Genomic DNA, 21440 nt, shown 5'->3' with positions numbered 1-21440 from the left:
GAAGATTAAGAAACATGATATTTCAAAATAAATTTTATTATTAGGAAAACATAAAAACACTAAACAAATTCTTACCATAAAATTAAAACACTATCCACATTCTTACCATAAAAATAAAACACTATACACATTCTTACCATAAAAACCTTGTTTTGGATCCTGCCTAACTTTCATTCCACCCTTTATGGTCAAAGTTGAGGCATTAAGTAAATCCCGAACCTAAAATTTTATTAAAAATAAATTAAATATTATAAATTTTTATGGTCAGATACTGCAAACTAATGTTTACATCAAATACTGATATACTGATGACTTCCTGCTGAAATAAAGTTAGGAGCAATGGCAGCAGTACATATATTGAGTAATGGTCTGAATTTATTTAAAATAAACTACTTGAATCAAACTAAAGTTTATATGAAAACTTAAAACTTGAGTTTTCATATTAACTTTCAACTAAAGCTTTCAGATATAACTGTTATTTTATATTAGAGGTCATAAATATAAAACCATAAATATATCCAATATTACTTATATATTGCTAAATATACAAAGAAATGATTACATAGGGAAAATTGCAAAAATGTAATCAGATTATTTTAAAAGACAATTTAGTTAAATTGTTTTCTTGAAAAATGCTATAATTATAAAACATTATTAAGAAATAATATTTCATAGAATAAATAAATGTTTATTAACTGTTATTTTTAATGTTACAATAAACAAATCACCTATTCAAACAAATTTAAATGTACAGATACTGACCACATAATTTAGGAATAAGTTTTTTTCTTATTTTTATTTTTGCTGTTAGGTGCCCCAACATTATTACAGAGCACCTTGAAATTTGCATTTAACTAAGAAGTTCACATTCACACAAAAAAAACTTTGAAATACAATATTATCAATTTTTGTGTACAGTGCTCAAATTAATTATGCCTTTTAAGCAATAAATACATTTTTGTGATTTTCAGAAATCTTTAAACAAATCTTTTATGCATTTATAAATAACAATAATACTTATGATAAATGTTTTGTGTTTACTATGTTTCAAGTATCTTCTGGAGGAGATCTGAGTTCTATTTTGAGAATACATCTTCAAATAAAGGAATTTTTTTTCCTCATGGTTAATCTCAATAACTCACAAAAAAAACTTTGTTTATTGTATGCAATACAATAAACAAAGAGAACAGAATCACATAAACATTTTAAAATTATGATAGAATTTTTATTTCAACTTTATATATATTTATTTGTAAAATATGGTTTCAAGGCAATTTTGCCTTATGTAAAAGTTATATCCATTTAAAAATACATAAGTATAATATTAAAAAACATACCTGTTCATTATAAATTTCCATCATGCTCAATTTCACCTTAAATATAGAACAAAGAAATATTGAATTTATAGCTACATAAAAATAAATAAAATTAGGTGCAGTAAAATATTTTGTTTATTTTTTGCTTCTAAAACATCATAAAAACTAACCACATTTGCTAATGATTTAATTTTTTTTTTTTTAGTAAGTAACATATAACAATATATATATTTTTTAATATATATTTTATCTCCCAAAGTTTTTCTCAAAAGAAAATTCCCAAAGAAAACTTGAAATTTGTTGATGAATATGAATTTAGATCAAAATAATAAAGAAAGTATTTTATAAACTCGTTGCTCCCACGTTAAGGGCTGGGTGGGCCCAAAAATTAGGATTTCTTTGTTCCCAAGCTCCAATCACTCAAATTCTTTGCAAAACATTCTTTTTTGATATAAGCATAAACATACAAAAGTTTGGAGTTGGCACAATGCCTGTAAGTGTCAAGACTCAAACATCTAAAAATCCAGTGTACGCCACAGATATATATATATATATATATATATATATATATATATATATATATATATATATATATATATATATATATATATATATATATATATATATATATGTATACATATATATATATATACATATTTATATATGTATATTTATATATATATATATATATATATATATATATATATATATATATATATATATATATATATATATATATATATGTATATATATATATATATGTATACATATATATATATATATATATACATATTTATATATGTATATTTATATATATATATATATATATGTATATTTATATATATATATATATATATATATATATACTACTGTGATCAAAAAGTAAGGTGAATTTTTTTATAAAATGAAAAATCTTTATTTATTCTTCCAAATCTGTATCGTCTCCCTCAAAATAATCCCCCCCCCGGCCCCAATGCACTTTTGCCAACGTTTTTTCCAGTCTTCGAAGCATGCCGAAAAGTCCTCGGTAGAGATAGCCTTCAATGCGCGTGCCGATTCACGTTGGATCTCTTCAATGGACTCAAAACCATTTCCCCGGAGTGGTCTCTTGAGCTTTGGGAACAGCCAGAAGTCACACGGTGCTAAGTCGGGCAAATACGGTGGTTGTGGAGCAACATGGGTAGAGTTTTTGGCAAAAAACTCACGAAGAACCAGTGCTGTGTGCGAAGGCGCATTATCGTGGTGCAAAATCCAAGAGTTATTGGCCCATAATTCCGGTCTCTTTTTGCGAATAGCTTCACACAAAAGTCGCATAACGCTTAAATAATATTCCTTGTTGACAGTTTGGCCAGTTGGAAGGAATTCGTAGTGCACGACACCACAATAATCAAAGAAAACAGTCAACATGACCTTGATTTTTGAGCGACTTTGACGTGGTTGCTTCGGTCTCGGCTCGCCTTTTTCACTGTATTCACTCAATTGGTCAGTTGTTTCAGGGTCGTATGCGTAGACCCAAGTCTCATCGCCAGAAATAATTTGTTTGTAGATGTCTTGATAGTCAGAAAGCATTGCTTCATACATTTTAACGCGACGCTCTTTTTCAAAGAAATTGAGAAATTTCGGCACCAAACGCGATTTGAGTCTTCTGAGGCCCAAATGATCCTTCAAAATCGCTTGCACCGACCCAAATGATATTCCAACCATGTCAACAAGGTCTTGAATGGTTAACCGACAATTTGCAAGCACCAATTCTTTGATTTTGTTGATGTGGCGATCATCAATCGAAGTCGATGGTCGTCCGGAGCGTTCCAAGTCATCAACACGTTCTCGGCCTTCTTTGAAGTCTTTGTACCACTTGTAAACATTTTTTTGAGAATTAGTCTCTTCACCGAAGGCCTTTTGCAACATTCGATACGTTTCAGCAGCAGAAATATCATTCCGCAAACAAAATTTAATTGCACTTCTTTGCTCAACAAAATTAGACATCGTGAAAATCGCCGAATGCACTTTTGGTACTTCAGAAACAAGCGTAAACAAAAAAAAAATAATTATGAGTTTGACATGTAATTTGGCGCAAATATTAATGACATTCCTACCAACTTAAAAATAAAAAAGATTAGACGATTCGAAATTTAATAATAAACTATTGCCAAATTTGTAATATATTTTTTTATATTGAATATAGGGTTTGTAATCCCGTGCTATATTTAAAATCCCGGGATTTCGGGATTACATTTACCTATTCCCGGGATCCCGGGATTTTGAAATACCTGTTTTTGAAAGATTTTAGCATATTATTTTAGAAAAATTTTAAGGAAATTAATAAGACATTTAAAGTATGTTTAGAAAAAACTTACAAATTTCAAGGAAGTTCTTTGGTTTGTTAATATTATACATACTTATTTATTAAATTATAAAGACGTTGTTTTTGTAGATATAATATACGTATGCAATTATTTTTGATTATTCTTAAAATACATTTTTAGGAAGCAGAGCACATCCAAAGTTTCATCCCCCAGACGACTACTTATTTTTGTTGCAAAAAGTCCGGCCGCAGAAAAAGCACGTTCTGATTCCACTCTGGTAGGCTTAATTGTCATTAAAAAATCATACGCTCTTTGCAAAAAATCATCGCATGTTCCTCCATTTTCAAACAACACCACTTCCTTTTGAATTTTCATCAATAACGTCTCACATCGAGTTGGTATGCTGGGCAAATGTGCTTTTTTTATAGCTTTATTAAGTTCGTCTGTGATTCTTTTGCTGTTTTTAAGAGCAAAAGAAATAGATTAAGATGAAGAGTCAGAAGAATCAGAAACAATTTCGAGTAGTGCTCTATTTCAGATTCGGACTGAATGTTGGTTCTACCATTGTGCAGATACTGATGGATCCCACTTGCATCGGTACGCCTTTGTTGCATTCGAAGAACGAGAGATGAATGCAACTTTTGACTTATAACGTTGTTAGCATCTTTAAGTTTTTTTAACATAAAAGTTATGGCAACATCGACTGTAAACAAATTAGCATCCGGACAGCAAAGGGCCTCAACTGTTGCTTTTACTGGAAGTAGCGCATTAATGATAGCAGATACAGTTTTAAGCTCAATATTAGATAAAGCCAAAGATTCACTTTCCGGTAGACTTATGTCTATTAATGCCTTTTGTATACAATTTTTTAATAAATAGACACGTTGAAGCATTGACAAAAGACTATTCCATCTTGTCTTGCAGTCTTTAATTAGAGCTATTTGTTTCTCAAATTCAGCCGCAAAATACTTCTGCAAGATATCGTATTTTTTTGGTGATCGTCTGAACATTACTATTACTTTTCGTACCTTTTTGATCACTGGACCACAATTTACCTCAATAACATCAAATTCTTTTCCTCGATGCCAATTATGACTAGCATCAAGATCAACCAAATTATCGTTGTCAGAAAAATCATCATCCTCGCAAGAGTTACTCTCTGAAAAATCGTCTTCTATATCTGATTGTTCGTCTTCGCCGAATTTGTGATCTATTTCTCTTTCTATATCCTGCTTTTGATATAGTACTTCAATAACGGCCAGCTGCACACCATAGGCAAAGCATAACTGTTGATTTACAGGTAATATTCTCCCAACTTTTTTCATCACACTTGCTCCGTCAGTCATAATACCAACAATATCTTTTCTCAAATCAATTCCATGTTGTGCAAGCTTTTGTTCTAATAGCTCAATACACTTATCTGCAGACATTGATCCCGTTATACGAATTAAGCCTAAGCTCCAGAACTGACAATTTCGTGCATGTAAATTAATATTCATGAAGCAACAGTTACGCAATGATGTCCATTCATCAAAAGATAAAGAAAATCTTTCTCCTACACCGAATTCAGGTTTTTTTTTGCTAGCTATTTCAGTAATAAAAAAATTCCTTATTTTTTTGCTGTAATCTACAACCATTTTACGCACAGTGTTGACTGTTGTGGGTAAACTTTTGAATCCTGTAGCTATAAGACCTGCACGTATATCACTAGAATGGCATATCACGTTGAACAAAATCCCATCAATGGCTGTTAATCATGCAAGTGTAGCAGGAAGTGATTTTTCTTCTCGCTCCAATATCGGAAAATAATTGGTTAACGTTTTGTTTTTTCTTATTGGTGGTTCATCTCGTGTGTTTACTGAAATAGTAGTTGGTGTGAGGTTAATTTTATGGACGGAAAGTAAGTGCGTATGGAGACCTTTCATTGAACCACCTCCAATTTTTAAAAATTTTCTGCAGTCAGTAGACTTATACATTGCTGTTTGCCTTTTTTCTTTTCTTAAAATATGTTTCCAAACAGCAGAATTACTTTTTTTGTCATATTCCATGCACGAAGCCATTATAATTTTAGAAAATTTACTGTTCAAAAAACCAGCAATTTTATTTTTTATTAAAACTTGTATTTTAAAATAGTCACAAACAGATAACGTCTATTCGAGATAAAAAATTGTCAGAAACTTGAATAAATGCAACTAAGCACCAAAAATTTTTAAGAATGTAATTGCAATCCAATTTCAATTGTTATAACAACTTTAATCCAGTTATTCAAAAACATAACTGCAAGAATTTCGAAATTGTTAAGTTCGAACTTTAATGCAATCGAATGAAAAAAATAATTTAATTTAAAAATTTTCAACTGAAAACGATTTCAAAAAAAATCCCGGGATTAAATGCTTAATCCCGGGATTTCGGGATTGTTAAAAACCGGGGAATCCCGGGATTTCGGGATCCCAGGATCTCGGTATTCCCAACCCTAATTGAATATTCTTTTAATTTTATGTTGCAATTTTTTTTGTATTTTATCTTTCTGTGTTGTATTTTAAACACTTCAACATATAATAGATTCATAAACTTATTTATGAATCTATTATATGTTGAAGTTTATTCAATAGATTCATAAACTTATTTTTTTAAAAATTAAGTTTTTGTATCATTACATCTCTATTGCAGATTCTAGGGCAATAAAAGAAGAAAAAATAGAATGAAAAAAAAATGTCTCAGGTGACCACTTTATGTGGTGGAATGAGACAGCTTGACTTAACTATTTTTTATTTTTTGGAAAATTTTATTTTTAACCTCAATAGTTGCAGTAAAAGTAAACAGCAAGATTAGTAATCAAAAATAGTTTGAATTTTCAACATATTGTGATTCAATTACACAAGTTGAAGCTGAAATTTACTTCACCCTATTTTACGGTTGTTCAGGACATGGGTCTTTTAAGCAACAACTATTTTGTAAAATACAATATCAGTATACATATCAGTAGTTTTATTAAAACAATATTTATGAACAATTTTTTAGATTTCAATTCTGTATAGAGTCTGAGTAATTTTTTTAACTGAAATTTTGAAAAGCGTATTAGCAAGTTTTACCTTTGAAGAAAAATAGGTTGCTATATTAATGGCTCCCTTAGATGGAATGTTTATAAATAAATTTTTAACATAATATGAAACAATAAAGTTATTAATTACAATAATTTAATTAAACTTTTATTGAAGAAAAATGAGTCTAAAGTGCAAATGATAAATCAAAGTGTTGGAAGATAAAAAAGCATAAAGACAAAACAGTATTCATCTAAGAAATCTAATTACTTTTTGACATCATCACAAAAATTTATATAGGACTTTTAGAAACAGTTTTTAGTATTTCTCCCTCTTGCTACAAAATTGGCATTGTTTTAATTGAAAATAACACACCATCAACAAATGTACAAAATGACCATACTACATATTACCATTATGAAAGCAATACAAACTCATTAATCTAAAACAGTTTTTGTGAAGTTAAATAGAGGTAAAATTTTATACACAGAACTTTTTTTCAACAAAAAATAGGCCATCAAGCCTATGTATGTGCTGGTCAAATCACTCATTCATTCTTTATTTTATATTGTACATTCTAAATACATATTATTACTTTATAATAAATATGACTATTATTTTGTACATATTATTAATAAGCAATAAAAATTTAATATCAAATTAATTGAAAAATATAAATTTAAAAAATAATTAAAAAAAAAATTTACCACTATAAATGTAAACAAATATTTATAAAACATTTACAAATTAACATTTATAAATGTTTTATAAATATTTACTTACATTTATAAATGTTTTATAAACGGTATTTACTTTTTATTTTAATTTTTTTTTAAATTACATTGTTTGATTGATCAAAGATATAAAAATAGAAATACTTAGCTAGGATTTCATAAAGAGTATCTCTCTATTGTTTTACAAAATTACCACATCAAAACTATTGACATTGAAACAAATTCTTGATAAGAATATAATATACCCATCTGTTTCAAATAATAATAACTTAATAAATATAAGATACTTTAAGCTTCTATTCATTGGAATTTAATATATTTATAATTATATTAAAAATATATATTAAAAAATGAATGTTGAAAGAATTGTTCACAAATATTGCAAATATGTTGCCAAACAAGTTGCCAGAAAAACCACCAGACATTTGACAAAAAAGACTAAATGAGCATCTTAAATAAGATAAACGACCCGTTAATATAAATATTTTAACTTATCTATCAAAATAAAAAAATTGACTAATTGTGATTTTTTTGGTTATAAATAATGCTTTAACCAAACACAAGTTAAAGGTAGAAGAAATTCTCCTTTTTTTATGGGAAAATTCCTTATTGATAACTTCTCACTACATTATAAACTTATTTATAAACTTAGCTATGATAGTTACTTACAATTAACAATTATAAGTAATAATTACTAATAATAATTACAACTAATATTTGCAAGAAATAAAGTAATACAATTAATAATTAGAAGTAATAATTACAAGTAATAGCTATTTTACAATTACAACTAATTTACAATTGCTAAAAGTTATAATAGAAATGGAGTTTCATGTGTTACCACAATTAATAAAATATTTATTTTGTCATGATTTTTTTAGTAGAAGTTACAATCTATATTTGTATTTTAGATTGTTTTAGATCCAGACAGAAATTGGTAAATAGTTAATATTATTAATAATTTTTTTCAATTTTTATTTTTCATTAGTTTTTGGTAATAGTATATTTTAACGGTTTGATAGTAAAAATTTAAATTATTAAAAAACTGTTTGAAAAATCTGTGTAAAAATTCATTTATACAATAATGTATATGTATTAATTACACAAAGAATAGATGTAAAAATATAAAATATAAATACAAAATATTTACAAAAACTATATATGCAAATGATTTATTAGTTAGCTTAAAGATGTTTATATAAAATAATAATTGTTAGTAATTGGATTTCAAAAAATTAACATTAAATAATGATTTGTGGTTATCATATCTTATTTTCCACTCACCATCCATTGATCCAGTATAAACTTTGTTGGGTTGGTTCTTAGCCTTAATGAACCATAAAGGCTAAGAACCACAATGTATGTATCTTTAATAATGATACATATATTTGTGGATCTGCACTTTCTATTGAAGGGGCTTTATTATACAATTGTATTTTAAGTCATTATTTTCAATTTTTTGAAAAAGTTTTTCTTTATTATGGTTTTTAATAATTTTTAAAATATTTTCGGTGTCAATTTTGTCATCAAATATTACTTTTACAGTGTTGCTGCTAAAGACTTTTATCATCAATTATGGATAACATCCAGTTTTCATTTATTTTATCATCAATTATGGATAACATCCAGTTTTTATTTATTTTAGTTGCTGTTATCACAACAGGAAAAAAAATTATAATATTAAATTTGTAGAAAAAATAGAAAGATTCATAGAAAGAGTTTTTCAAAGACAATTCTTTTTAAAAAAAACTAATTAAAACAATGAAACAAACAAAAATTACAGTTTCAGATCAAAACTAACATCTACACAATCTAGTAAGCTTAAAATGAAAATAAAACCAATAGTCTATACAAAATGTTTAAAAATCACAATAAATTAATGAACAATAACAAAACAAAAAAAAAGTAAAAAAAAAGCACACAATAATTAAGAAAAATCAGTTAACTCTGAAGCCAAACAAATAATCTTAAAACAAATATTGAGATACCATGTAGAAGGTCTGGCAATATCATTAGCGCTTATTTCTTAAAAAGACCACAAAAATTCCTTCAAATTAAAACTAGCATGATATTTCATTACTCTGGAAAAAAGCGAAATCGGAATAATAGGCTAAAAACCTTAAGACATCACAAACATAAATTTAAGAAATAGCCTAAACCAATAAATTTACCTACAATCTATAATTATTCTATAACTACCATAATATTTAACAGTCATTTCCTATTGAAAATAACTTCCATAACAGATAATCAATTTAGAATTGTAAAGCACAGCCAAAAATAGAAATTAAAAACTTTAATTTTAAAAGCTGAAAACCTTACTTTTAGACCAGAGCAGTTAGGGCAGTTGCACGACACTACATAAGGACCTTCGATATGGTAGTGGAGTGGTGGAAAGGCTTTTACTAAGAAAAATTACAAAGTACTACAGACTTTTTTATTTACTTAAAATGAAGTAAGAGTAAAATTATTTTCCTGTGTTATCAAAATATTTTCAGATGTGTTATATTTAATTTAAATAGTTTAAAGAAGCGGCATGTGTGCTTTATATAAAATGTCTGCAACTAGCTCAATTTATTAACTATATTATTTAAACATATGCGTTAATTTAGACTTTTCTATCATCTAATTAAAGTGATCTTTATTTAGGGTTAAACAAGAACTTTTAAAAATACGATTATAGAACTACTGGAACTTTTTTATTGTGATATATTATAAATGGTACAATGTATTTAATGTTCTTTCCATTTGAAATTTCTTTATCTCTTTCATTCTCATCACTTTTCACTTTCAGTTTTTCAAAATATTTGTGTTTAACGGTAAGGTTTTTTTAGTTGCTTTTACTTTCAAAAACATTTCAGGAAGTCAAAAAAATTTCAAGTGTCAAGAAGTTAATAGAAGCACAAACTGGGAAGCTCTAAGTAGACGCCATGACAGACTTGCATTAGGAGTTTATTATAAACAGGAGAGTGTGTTAACTGATAACTGTTTCTAGTTCCAGAATATATATACTTTTTAAATTAAGAAGTATTGCAATTGAAATTTGGCATTTCACATAGATTTTTTAAGCCTCAAGTTGATGCAACAACTACGGCAGTGATGTAGTGGTAGAGCACTTGCCTAATAAGCAAGAAGTTCAGATTTCAATCCCAACCAACTTCTTGGTAGTACCGTGCTCAACTTGTTTTTCAGCATAATGGCCTTGCTCGTCAAGGTATCTGTTTCAGAGTTATAGTGTTGAGAAAGGGTTGTTATCACAATTATAGTAACCTCTTCAACTGTAGTGGCCTTCTCGACTTTGGGGAGGTGAATTAACATTAAAAAAAATTTAAATACAAACAAAGGTTTAAACTATGCTAGCACCTTTAACCAGTTTGGTTAAGTCAATTAGGAAAAATAGAAGATTTTGAGCTGGTCAAATTGACCCCTTTCTTTTAGGAGGAAATTCTAGAAAGTTACAATAATGATATTATTTTACAAAAGCACTGTCAATGCACAGACAATGAACTGGCTATGAAATGTAAAGATACCCAATAAGTGTCAATCTGGAATTTGAATCCTAGGACATTTTTTTAAAGGTGGCTACAAAAGTCTAGGGAATATGGAATGCCCAAAATAAGAGGACTGTGATAACAAACAACATCAAGGCAGCCCTGAGGTTGACAACACCAGAGATCACCAGTTTGAACTTCTTATATGATGCTTTAAAACAACTATCAATCAAATTACATAATTTTCTATGTTTTTTGTTTTATATAAATATAACACTCTAAACTTTCTATAATGTTTACATTCATACGGTATTTCTATTTTTTTGTGCACCCCTGTTACAAGCTGTCAATTGTCAGCTAACTTGCAATGAATATAGTACAGTAAAAAATACAGTAGATAGAGAAAAAGATGCATGATTAGGGACCTTTTTGACAAAAACTAGATTTTGTGCCCAAACCCAACAAGACTCACCAGGCAGATGCTGGAGACATCAATGTAAGTTACAATTTACTCATAAAAAACTAGCAACAATAAGTGAATTTAAGTATAAAAAAGTGTAAAACACTAAAAAACATAATTTTATATCATCCCATATGGATATCAAAAACTCAAGCTGAGAGAGAGGAACAGTAACTTATTTTCATTTGCTTTTATAAAAAAAATTAAAATAAAAATTTTTTGGACGAGCAAACTAGCTAGACTAATTTTAAAGTTTGATAAAGTAGCGGAGGAATGGTAGCAGATTCTGGTTCACAAAGGTGCGGAATGTAGCAGTAGCACTATTGAATATTTGGTAGCAATGCTCAGCTCTGATAAACACAATAAAAATATTATACGCAACAATATATGAAAAAAGTTGTTTAACATTTGTTGATTTGAAAATTTACTGAAAAAAAATAATTAACTTTAAATTATTTTTTTTCAGTAAATTTGAAAGCCACAAAAAGATTACTTTATCCTAATTTTTGGTATCTAGAGCTCTAAAAATATAAATAAGTTTATGGACTACTAATAGGAAAAAAATTAAGACTTTTAGGTTACAGTAAAAATCATTTTTGAGCTCGGAGTCCTTAAGTATAATGGCGGCAAGGACTCTGGAACTCCAGGACTCCGGGCTTAAAAACAATAAGTTTCAAGTCATTAAATCTCATGAATTTTTTTTCTTATAGCAGATCATAAGTCAACAAACATGTTTAGAGCTTCTGGACACTACAGACTTAGAAAAAGTAGAGATGTAAAGCCGGAGTTCTTTTGGGACTCCGCATCCCTGATTTGTACTCTTCTCTGTTTAACCAGCGCTTTTGCACTCAAGTTTTTTCATGCTCACCCACATGCCCGCAAAAACTTTAGTGAGTGCATAAAAAGCACTCCCCAAAAAATACAAGCATTTTGTTTTAATATGCAACAAAACTATTTTGCTCATTTATTTAACTTTTATAAAAAATGGCTTTTTTTCCCTCTATTTTTATTTTAATTTAAATAGCAGGAAAAAAATTAATCTTTTAAATCGTGCAGGCTAACTTAAAAATGACCATCATGCTAGCACTTTTTGTGCATTAGCATTAAATTTTAGATGGAGAAGACTGTATTTGGTATGTAAAATTTATTAGATTGTTATTAACTTCAATACAACATTGGAAAAAATAATTTACCATGTTAGTGAAGTGAACTTAATAATAGAATGCTTTTATTAATAATGGTTTAAAAATTTCCTATAGAAATTTTCCTGTTATCTAACAAAATTAGGTTTAACCAAGAAAAAGATTATGTTCACAATGCTTAAAAAAAAGGATATAATATAATAGAATGCCAATTAGAATTCTATAATAGCTTGCCAGTCTTATAACATGATTGAAGGTTGTTTTTACAAACATCAAATAATTTTAAAATGATACTAACTTGATACTCTGTACTTGAACCTTCTGATTTCTTTTTTGAAATATTTTCAAAAAGTCTTTCACATGTAACCGGAACAATACCTGAAAATATTAATCATTGAAGTAATGAGTGATAAATAGTCAATCAAAATAATTTAATAATGCTATTAATTAATGACAAATTTTACGAAATTAACTTTGTAATAAACCAACTATGTGCATATTTAATGTTACCTAAATTTACACCATATCCAACCATAGAATATGATTTTCCTGAGCCAGTTTGCCCATATGCAAACAAGGAGCAATTATAACCTTTCCATGCATTAGATAATACATCTTCTCCAAGGTCAGAAAATACAGCTTTCTAATGTTTGTTAATAACATAATCACAATTTTAAAAAAAAGGCATCATAAAAACAATTTTAAATGCAAACTTTTTATAAAATCTATACCTGATCTGCATAACTTGGATTTGCAGGTGATAAATACCCATTAGGCTGCTCCTCAAAACCATCATGTGACCAATAGCTATAGTCAAATGCAAACTTTCTTGGTCCACTGTTTGGTTCTTCAGGATTAGAGATATATGTTGAATTTCCTGACATTTTAATGCAAAGGACTGCATTTCTTTCTTTTTCTCGTGAATTGTGTAATGAAATTAAGCAAAATATTATGATATAAAACCATATGATATAAAAAGTGTTATACAAAATTTTTTTGAGAAGTATATTATATAATTTGTAGAAGTTTTTGACTTTTGGCGGTTTATATTAGGGGGTTTTTGCAATCAACTAATCCGATTACTTTTAAACTTTTTCATTTATTTATTTGAATACTAGCAGATTGGTTATGAATAATGATTATATGTCTTTGCTGTTTTTGCAATACCAATAATATAAAATAAACTCATAAAAGCCATATGGTTTCTAATGAGTTTTCAGACTTATATAAGTCTGAAAACTTTTTTCTTGTTTGAAATTTTTAGACAATTGTCTGATTCTAAATCATAACTATGTATTTCAAAACTGATATTTGTAATAAGCACGTTTAAAGTTTAAAAAAGTAGAAAATTTTAAACACTCAAAAAAATAAAAAAATAAAAAAATTTTTTGTTTGTATTTTTCCGAAAACAAACTCAAAAAATAATTTTTTATACCTCATAATTTATAGATAACGTTATTTTGTATGTAAACTAATTAAATGAAAAACCCAACTCGCTTATTGTGTATGAAAAAAGTAAATAAAAAATTATTTTGTTTTAAAAGTATTTTCGAACAGAATAGTTTGGAAGTTGGGTACTATGTAAACATGAATTTTCAACAATTTGAAGTTTATAATAATTTAGTTTATAGTAAAATCGTAATCATTTGGATCTTCTACAACTTTTTTGTATTGATTATTGTTCAAAAAATTAACAACTTACTTAGTTGCTAAGGTTAGTTACCTTGATAGTGTTTAGAAAACAAGTTATTTAATATTGAGTTTTAGTTTAAACAAAAAAAAAATCAACTTTATCATGAGAAAGAGAATTAAATTGTACATAAATTTAATCAAAATAATAAACATTTCAACTGTTTTTTCGATAGGAAGCACATTAACAGATATTAGTAATCACGGCGATCTGTTTTCTGGTATTTAACAGTAGTTAATGGAAGTGAATATCTGACTTTTTGCAGTTTTTTTTTGTTCTGCTTACAAAAAAAAGAATAACTCTTTACAGTTTTACTTTTTTTTATTTTGGGTTTTTTGTTTTATATTTTCAAACCAATAGTGTACGTAGTGGATGAAAAAAAAAATCTCAATATCATATTTTGACTTCAAGTTATAAAGCATTGAAGTTGTGTATTCCGTCGGGATATTTTTGTATTCTGTCAGGATATTTATTTTATGTTTTATGTTTGATGCTACGTCAGAACATATTTGTCAGTCTCTAGCTTAAATTATATAGTTTAACTCCTTAACTTTAGAAAAAACCAAAATATTTGTTATGATTACATTTCTAAGTATTTATTTATGTATTTTATCTTAACACACATACTTATTCAATTTTTTTTTTATAAATTAAATTTTTTCTATTTTTTCTGTTCTGTGCTATACTTCGGTGTACGGGAGGATAATGTTGATTTCAGTAATAAAATATTACTGCAAAAAAAAAATTGTGAACTCTTAAATTTGAACTCATTTCAATATTTAAATATGGAATGGATAGTGATAGTAATTTTGATGATAAAGTTTATTTTGATGCATGGGATACTATTAGTATTTAATGGGCATTTAGAAAAAAAAAAGTTTGTTTCTGATTTTGGCGAAGAATTATTTCAAATGATTCTTCTCCAAAATCAGAAAGAATTTTCAATTCTCAAAAATCAGAAACAATTTTCAATTCTTCTTGAAAATCAGAAACCATTATCAAATTTGTTTTTTTTACTGAAATAAACATTTTAAAATACAAATAACATTTGTATTTTAAAATATTAACAAATCTTATCGAAAACCTTTATACGAAAGAATAATTATGCGCGATAACAATATATAAAAAAGATGTATCTGCATTAATCCAACATTTTGTCGAGAAGTAAGTCTTTTTTTTTTGGTGTTTAAATAAATGGCAGCCTAAATGGAAAACAATTTTATGGATTAGACTCTAAAGATTTTAAGTTACGTTTAAGTTTATCTGAATCTGAAGAAATTAGAAAAAAATATCCATCCCAAAGATTTGTGCTTCATACACAGAAAAAAATGATGGCCCTGTTTATCAAGTTGTTTGTCTCTGAATTATCAATTGATTGCAAATCATGACATTCCTCTTTTGTAGCTAAAGAAGCTTTTAGACTACATTAGCTCTAAAAACAGTTTTTAGAGCTAATGTAGTCAGTTTTTTGGCTTGGATAGAAGTGAAGTGGTATAAACAACAATAAACAAATATAAACAAAAAAAATAATATGATAGTAATAATTAATTTAATGAACATAAGAAAGTTGTTGAAAAATGTTGGAAAAACTAGTTTTCTTCTTAGTAAATAAGCTATTAAATCTCGGAATAAGACACTTCATTCATTTGAAGAATTAGCAAGATGTAAAAAGTAAGTTGTAAATACTACTGATGTTCTACATTTTGCTTTTAGTTATGTCAAATTATTGAAACTATTAAACTTAAATTACTTTTAAAAGTTTTGTGAATTATATAATCAATGAATGTCCAGAAATTGTTGACAAGTCAATAGATAAAAGGACTGATTTCTTACTTCATATAATTAAAAGGTTACGGTTTGCAACAGCTGTAAAAAATCTTGACTGTTGTGATATTGCTTCAATAATAATTGATCCAAAATCCATTGCTTTAATAATAATGGATCCAAAAAAAAGTCCAAATTTCGCAGTATCTAAAGTTCTAAACAATATTCTCAAGAAAAATAATGTAAAAATTCCAACATATGACAACTTCAGAAAATACTGTTTTAATATAGATGTAGGTCCAATTCAAGAAATTCATAATGATGGTACTAGTTTCAGCTGAGGGTGTTATGGATACTCTTGTAATATTGAAGAAAAACTACAGAGTCCTATCAACCCACACAAAAAATTGAGTTTTTATTAATTGAAAAACAACAGATAGTAAGAGATTTATTGATTCTGATAAATAAAACCCTTTATTGAAAGTTTGACATAAATTAAAAAACTTTAGTAATACGTGACTCTAGAGATAATATTCGTGCTGATAGTTGTTATTCAAATGAACAAACTTCTTTTGCAATTTTGAATATAACTTCTCTTTGGTGTGGGAATGAAATTCGTGAGAATATCAACTTGCATGTGAAAAAAAACTATGCACAGATTTGACGAACCTTGTAAAAAATGGATTATCAGTGTGTATTAATGGTAGTAAAAATGAACACTTTAGTGTGATCTTATTTTCTTGTTTTATAAAAAAATTGTTTTAGAATTCCTTTCATTATTTAAATCCAATATGCATTTTGTTTTTATATTAATTTCCTGCAAAGGAATGTTTATACTTTTTTGCTTCTAATAAAAATAGTTATAAACATCTTGTTTATGAATAAAACATTCATAGACAGTTTAACGCAAAAAATTTAGGAGTGAACTTATAAAAGATATTTTTAAATAAACGCTTAAAAAAATGACCTTTTCTAAAATTAAAGTGTTTGTTTTTTCGTTTCAAATCTCATTTTAAATCAAAAAGCGATTTGGAAGCTAAAACGTTAGATTAAATATTTAATTTGTACATAAAATAAATTAAAGATAAATTTTATTCTTAACGCTTTGCACAATATTGCGCAACTTAGAACGTGTGTAATTTGCGGAATATATTGTAGAAATATTTGAAATTTCGGGAACTGTTAAACTTCCGTCCATAGATCGCCGTGTAATTAGCCTTGCGTTAAACTAAAGCGCATATGCAATTTTTACTTATCAGGTTTGAATATATTAAAAAGAAAAGATAAAAGTTTTAAATATTCTTTAAAAATGGATTTTTATTATAAGACATAACAAAATATTTTTCTTTTGCTTATCATGGTGTTGCATAACTATGCAATAATATTTTGTAAAGCGCTTTTTAATTTTAAATATATTTAGTTGATTTCAACCAAACAATTTTAAAATTTATTTGAGTAAAAAAACGCTTTTTAAAAAACATTACTTTGAAAATTATCAGGGGTGTGGAGTCGTAAAATTCAAGTACCGACTCCAATCGTTGAAATTTTCAGTGTACGACTCCAACCCCAAAGCAAAATTTTTGAAAAAGTCAAAAAAATTTTCATTATCGCGTAATGTTTTTTAAAGAATTCAAAATCTTTAAAAAATAATACGCGATAATGAAAAATTTTTTTTGCCAAATAAATTAATAGTTCTTTGAAGGTTAAATATTTTGTACATGCACGTGCAATACCGAGAAGTTTCTCTATTGGAGTTGGAGTCGCAATTTTGTTTAGCGACTCCGTTAAAAATGTTGCGACCCCACGACTCTGTCTCCACAGCCTTGAAAATTATTTTTAATTATGAATAGTTATGAAAACACTAATTCTAAACATTTATAAAAATGAGGCTATTATTAAAATTTTTTCGTCACTATAAATTTAAAACATTGCATAAACTTTAATTAACTGCAAAATTTAATTAGAAAAAATATAAAAAAGATATAAATAAAAACTTAAATATAAAAAAGATATAAATGGTCTTACGCGGACAGCAACTTTAACATTTTCAGACATCTTTTTTAACAAGCTAAAAAAAATATGTTAGAATTTGAAAGATACTAACCTTAAAAATAAATCTAAACATTAAATAAATTAACTGAAGTGAAATGAACTCTATTACTTTAGAAATCTAAGAACATTAACCTCAAATCACTTTATAAACAAACTTTTATACTTTCACTTTCAGCGTCTTGGGAAGCATGATTTTAGTTTTTTTGAGAAATCACAAAATTTCATAAGTTACGATTTGTTTTCACTCTCCAACTGAGATATAATCGAGATAAATCACTCACAGAGTTTATTAGTTAAAAAAATTTAAAAGTGTTTATAAACAAACAAAAAATAATTTTAATTGGATAATTTAATTTCAATTTGAATCGTAAATTATTTTTTCAGATTATTAAGGCGCTCTTAGAGGACGTAATGGTTATGTTGGAGAACATTGCGGAAAAACACCGCGAGAAGTTTACGGCGCCTTCATTAGGGATATTGCTTGTATGGCCATTCTGTCAGATAAATCTAAAAGTTTATTCTATTTGCAATTAAAAAAAAAATGTGTAGTTTATTTTGACTACCTAGGTATTGTTTCGATTTAAATAAGGAATATTATATGAATTATGAATTTATAATAGTATATCGTTCGAATTAATAATAAATAATATACTTAAACAGTAATTTGTTAATTGAACTTTAGGATGTTTCAAAACAAATACAAATGTGATATTGTAGTAAGAATGCTTATAAGAAAAACATATTAAAAAAGTTTAATACATTAAAAATATAGGAATATTATAAACATATAGTATAATATATGAATAATCAGGCAAATATATCCAATATTTTATATAGATATACGATATTTGCAGATATAAACAAAGTAATTACATCAAACTTTCAACATAGATTCAAGATGACTATCTTTCTTAAAGTACAAGGTCGGACTGACCAGGGAGGTTAGACGGATTTCCCCCGGGTCCCTGCAATGTCTGAAGGTGCTGGGCCTCACTATAAATCAAGAAGCACAAGTAAAACACACACACAAAAAAAATTTAATATTAAGTATTTATTGTTTACATGCATCAATTTTGCTTTTTAATAAAATATACAAAGATGTCGTAAAGCAGGTTTATATTATCATTTATTAGTGATAGAGTAAATTATCTTGAGTAAGAGAATAAAAAATTAATTTATTACAAAAAAACAATAAACTTCGTGCTTTTATCGAGTTATGCGTATATATTTTATATAAGTCCAGGGCCCTGGAGAGGATTAAAGTGTGGTGGTACAAAATTATTTTTGGGCCCCTCTTCTTTCGACGAATGTTTTATAAAAACATTCAAAACCTAATAATAATTATAATAATAAGCACTTCTAAGAAGCCAGTGCTTCCCAACCATAAGAAGCCAGTGCTTCCCCAGAGAGACTCAGATATATTTAATGGGGCTGGAGATTTTATTATTTAAAATATTATTATTTCTTAGTAAACATTATATTTCAGTTCTTTGTATTTATAAAAAAACATATAGTTAAATACAATAGGAGTTTTCAGAAAAATTTTTTTATATAAAATTTAAAAAAATTTATATTATGATAAAATAAAATATATAACATTAAATATATAATTGAAATCTTTGATTTAAAAATTAAAATCTTTGATTTTTAATTTTGTGTAATTGGCTAATTGTTCTTTAAACGATAAAATACAAACCTTATTTGGTTACCATAACTTTGAGGCCAATTTGTATGTACAATATATGCACACCTGTTTTAAAGTATTTACAATCGGATGGCTTAGATCTTCTAGTTACTATGAAGATTGTAGAAACTTCATATCGTCTCATTGCAGTCCGTAAAAATTCCCTGATATCCTCATGTAAGCATTTGCAAGATTGACTAAAAACATCATATCTGAAGTTAACAAAGATATTGAAGAAACTTTTGAAATTGAGCTCCCACAAAATAAGCTCGACAACGAAAGCAGATGTCTAGTAAAAATACGAGTGACAAAAGCAGGTAAGAATTTCAGGACCTAATAAGCCAGTTTAAGGTTGATGTATTCTATGCTATTGAGGATACTGCGACCACTGAAATCAAAGACCGTTTAATAGAAAATGGTGTTGGTATATTAAGGAATATTGTTTGTCTGGATCCTCAAAACTTTCCATCTTTAGGTGACCATATTGACGACTCTATTTTTCATGGTTTAGCCAATCTTGCTGGCATACAGAGGAAAACACCGTGCACAGAGATGAAATCATTTGCAACTAATTTTTCATTTGTTAGTAAGGCTGATGAAATTGAATCAGAGAAATGCAACTCTGAAAAAGACTGCAACAGATGTTTGAGTCGCGTTCTTTGCTTTTCTCTAATATTTACATTGTTCTGCTTATTCTAATATGTATGCTGCATATAAAATAAAATGCCTCCCTTGTAATATGTATGCTGCACATAAAATAAAATGCCTCCCTTGTAATATGTATGCTGCATATAAAATAAAATGCCTCCCTTGCAATATGTATGCTGCATATAAAATAGTGTTATGCCTCCCTTGCAATATGTATGCTGCATATAAAATAGTGTTATGCCTCCCTTGCAATATGTATGCTGCATATAAAATAGTGTTATGCCTCCCTTGTAATATTCAACTTCAAAAAGCTTGTTCTCCAAGTGTGAGCAAGCTTTTTTGAAGTCGAATATTATGAAAAACCGCTTTTGTATTCTGTTGGGGGAGAGCTCCTCGAACCTTTTATTTTAATGTAATGTTGAAGATGACATAAAAGTTGATTACAATAAGGACGTCCAAAGTTTGACAAAATCATCAAAACTTCTTACGGATTACATGCTGAAGTATAATACTACAAATACATACCTTTTTCTTATGTTTTGATTATTAATTTTCTTAAGGGCCCCATATATCTCTCCCCCGAGCCCCTCAGTGCCATTCCAACTCTGTTAAAGTATATTACAAGTTACCTGATTTTCGCAAGAGCGAAATCAACATATCATAAAATAATTGATCTAGTCAATAAAATTTTTAACGGTTTTGAAAACAATAATTATACTCAAGCCTTGTTTATTGATTTGACCAAAGCGTTCGATACAGTTGACCACGAAATTCTTTTACAAGCTAGAGATATATGGAGTAACAAAAAATAATTTAAAATGGTTCAGATGTTACTTAAATTACAGGAAACAAAGAGTATCTTTCATCTCAACATGCACACGACCACAAACAATTAGTTTTGGTGTACCCCAAGGGTCTATTCTGGAACCATTACTATTTTTTACTCTAATGTAAACGATGTCTGCCAAACTTCGAACATTCTTAACTTTATTCTTTTTGCTGATCATATTAATGTTTTCTTTACTCACTCAAATATAAAAACAATTTCAAAAAAAATGTTTTCAACAGTTAATCACGAACTGCAACATTTAAATAAGTGGTTCAAAGCTAAT

At 27.6% G+C, this 21440-nt stretch overlaps 1 protein-coding gene across 1 annotated transcript in view; it reads right to left on the bottom strand.

Moving 5' to 3' along the window:
* Positions 1-18257, bottom strand: part of LOC100210574 (kinesin-like protein KIF28) — an 83152-nt gene extending 64895 nt beyond the window's left edge. Inside the window, exons 1-7 of the mRNA XM_065810450.1 lie at positions 18129-18257; positions 17958-18012; positions 13222-13416; positions 13001-13133; positions 12789-12868; positions 1338-1373; positions 138-219 (exon numbers count right to left, since the gene is read on the bottom strand). Of these exons, the coding sequence (XP_065666522.1) occupies positions 138-219; positions 1338-1373; positions 12789-12868; positions 13001-13133; positions 13222-13416; positions 17958-17999 (568 nt within the window). The 5' untranslated portion in view covers positions 18000-18012; positions 18129-18257. The remainder of the gene's footprint in view (positions 1-137; positions 220-1337; positions 1374-12788; positions 12869-13000; positions 13134-13221; positions 13417-17957; positions 18013-18128) is intronic.
* Positions 18258-21440: the final 3183 nt, after the last annotated feature.

The sequence above is a fragment of the Hydra vulgaris genome, chromosome 11 (genome assembly GCF_038396675.1).
Source record: "Hydra vulgaris chromosome 11, alternate assembly HydraT2T_AEP".
NCBI classification, from domain to species: Eukaryota; Metazoa; Cnidaria; class Hydrozoa; order Anthoathecata; family Hydridae; genus Hydra; species Hydra vulgaris.
The sequence above is the reverse complement of the archived record's forward strand: the minus strand, read 5'-3'. Positions and strand labels throughout refer to the sequence as shown.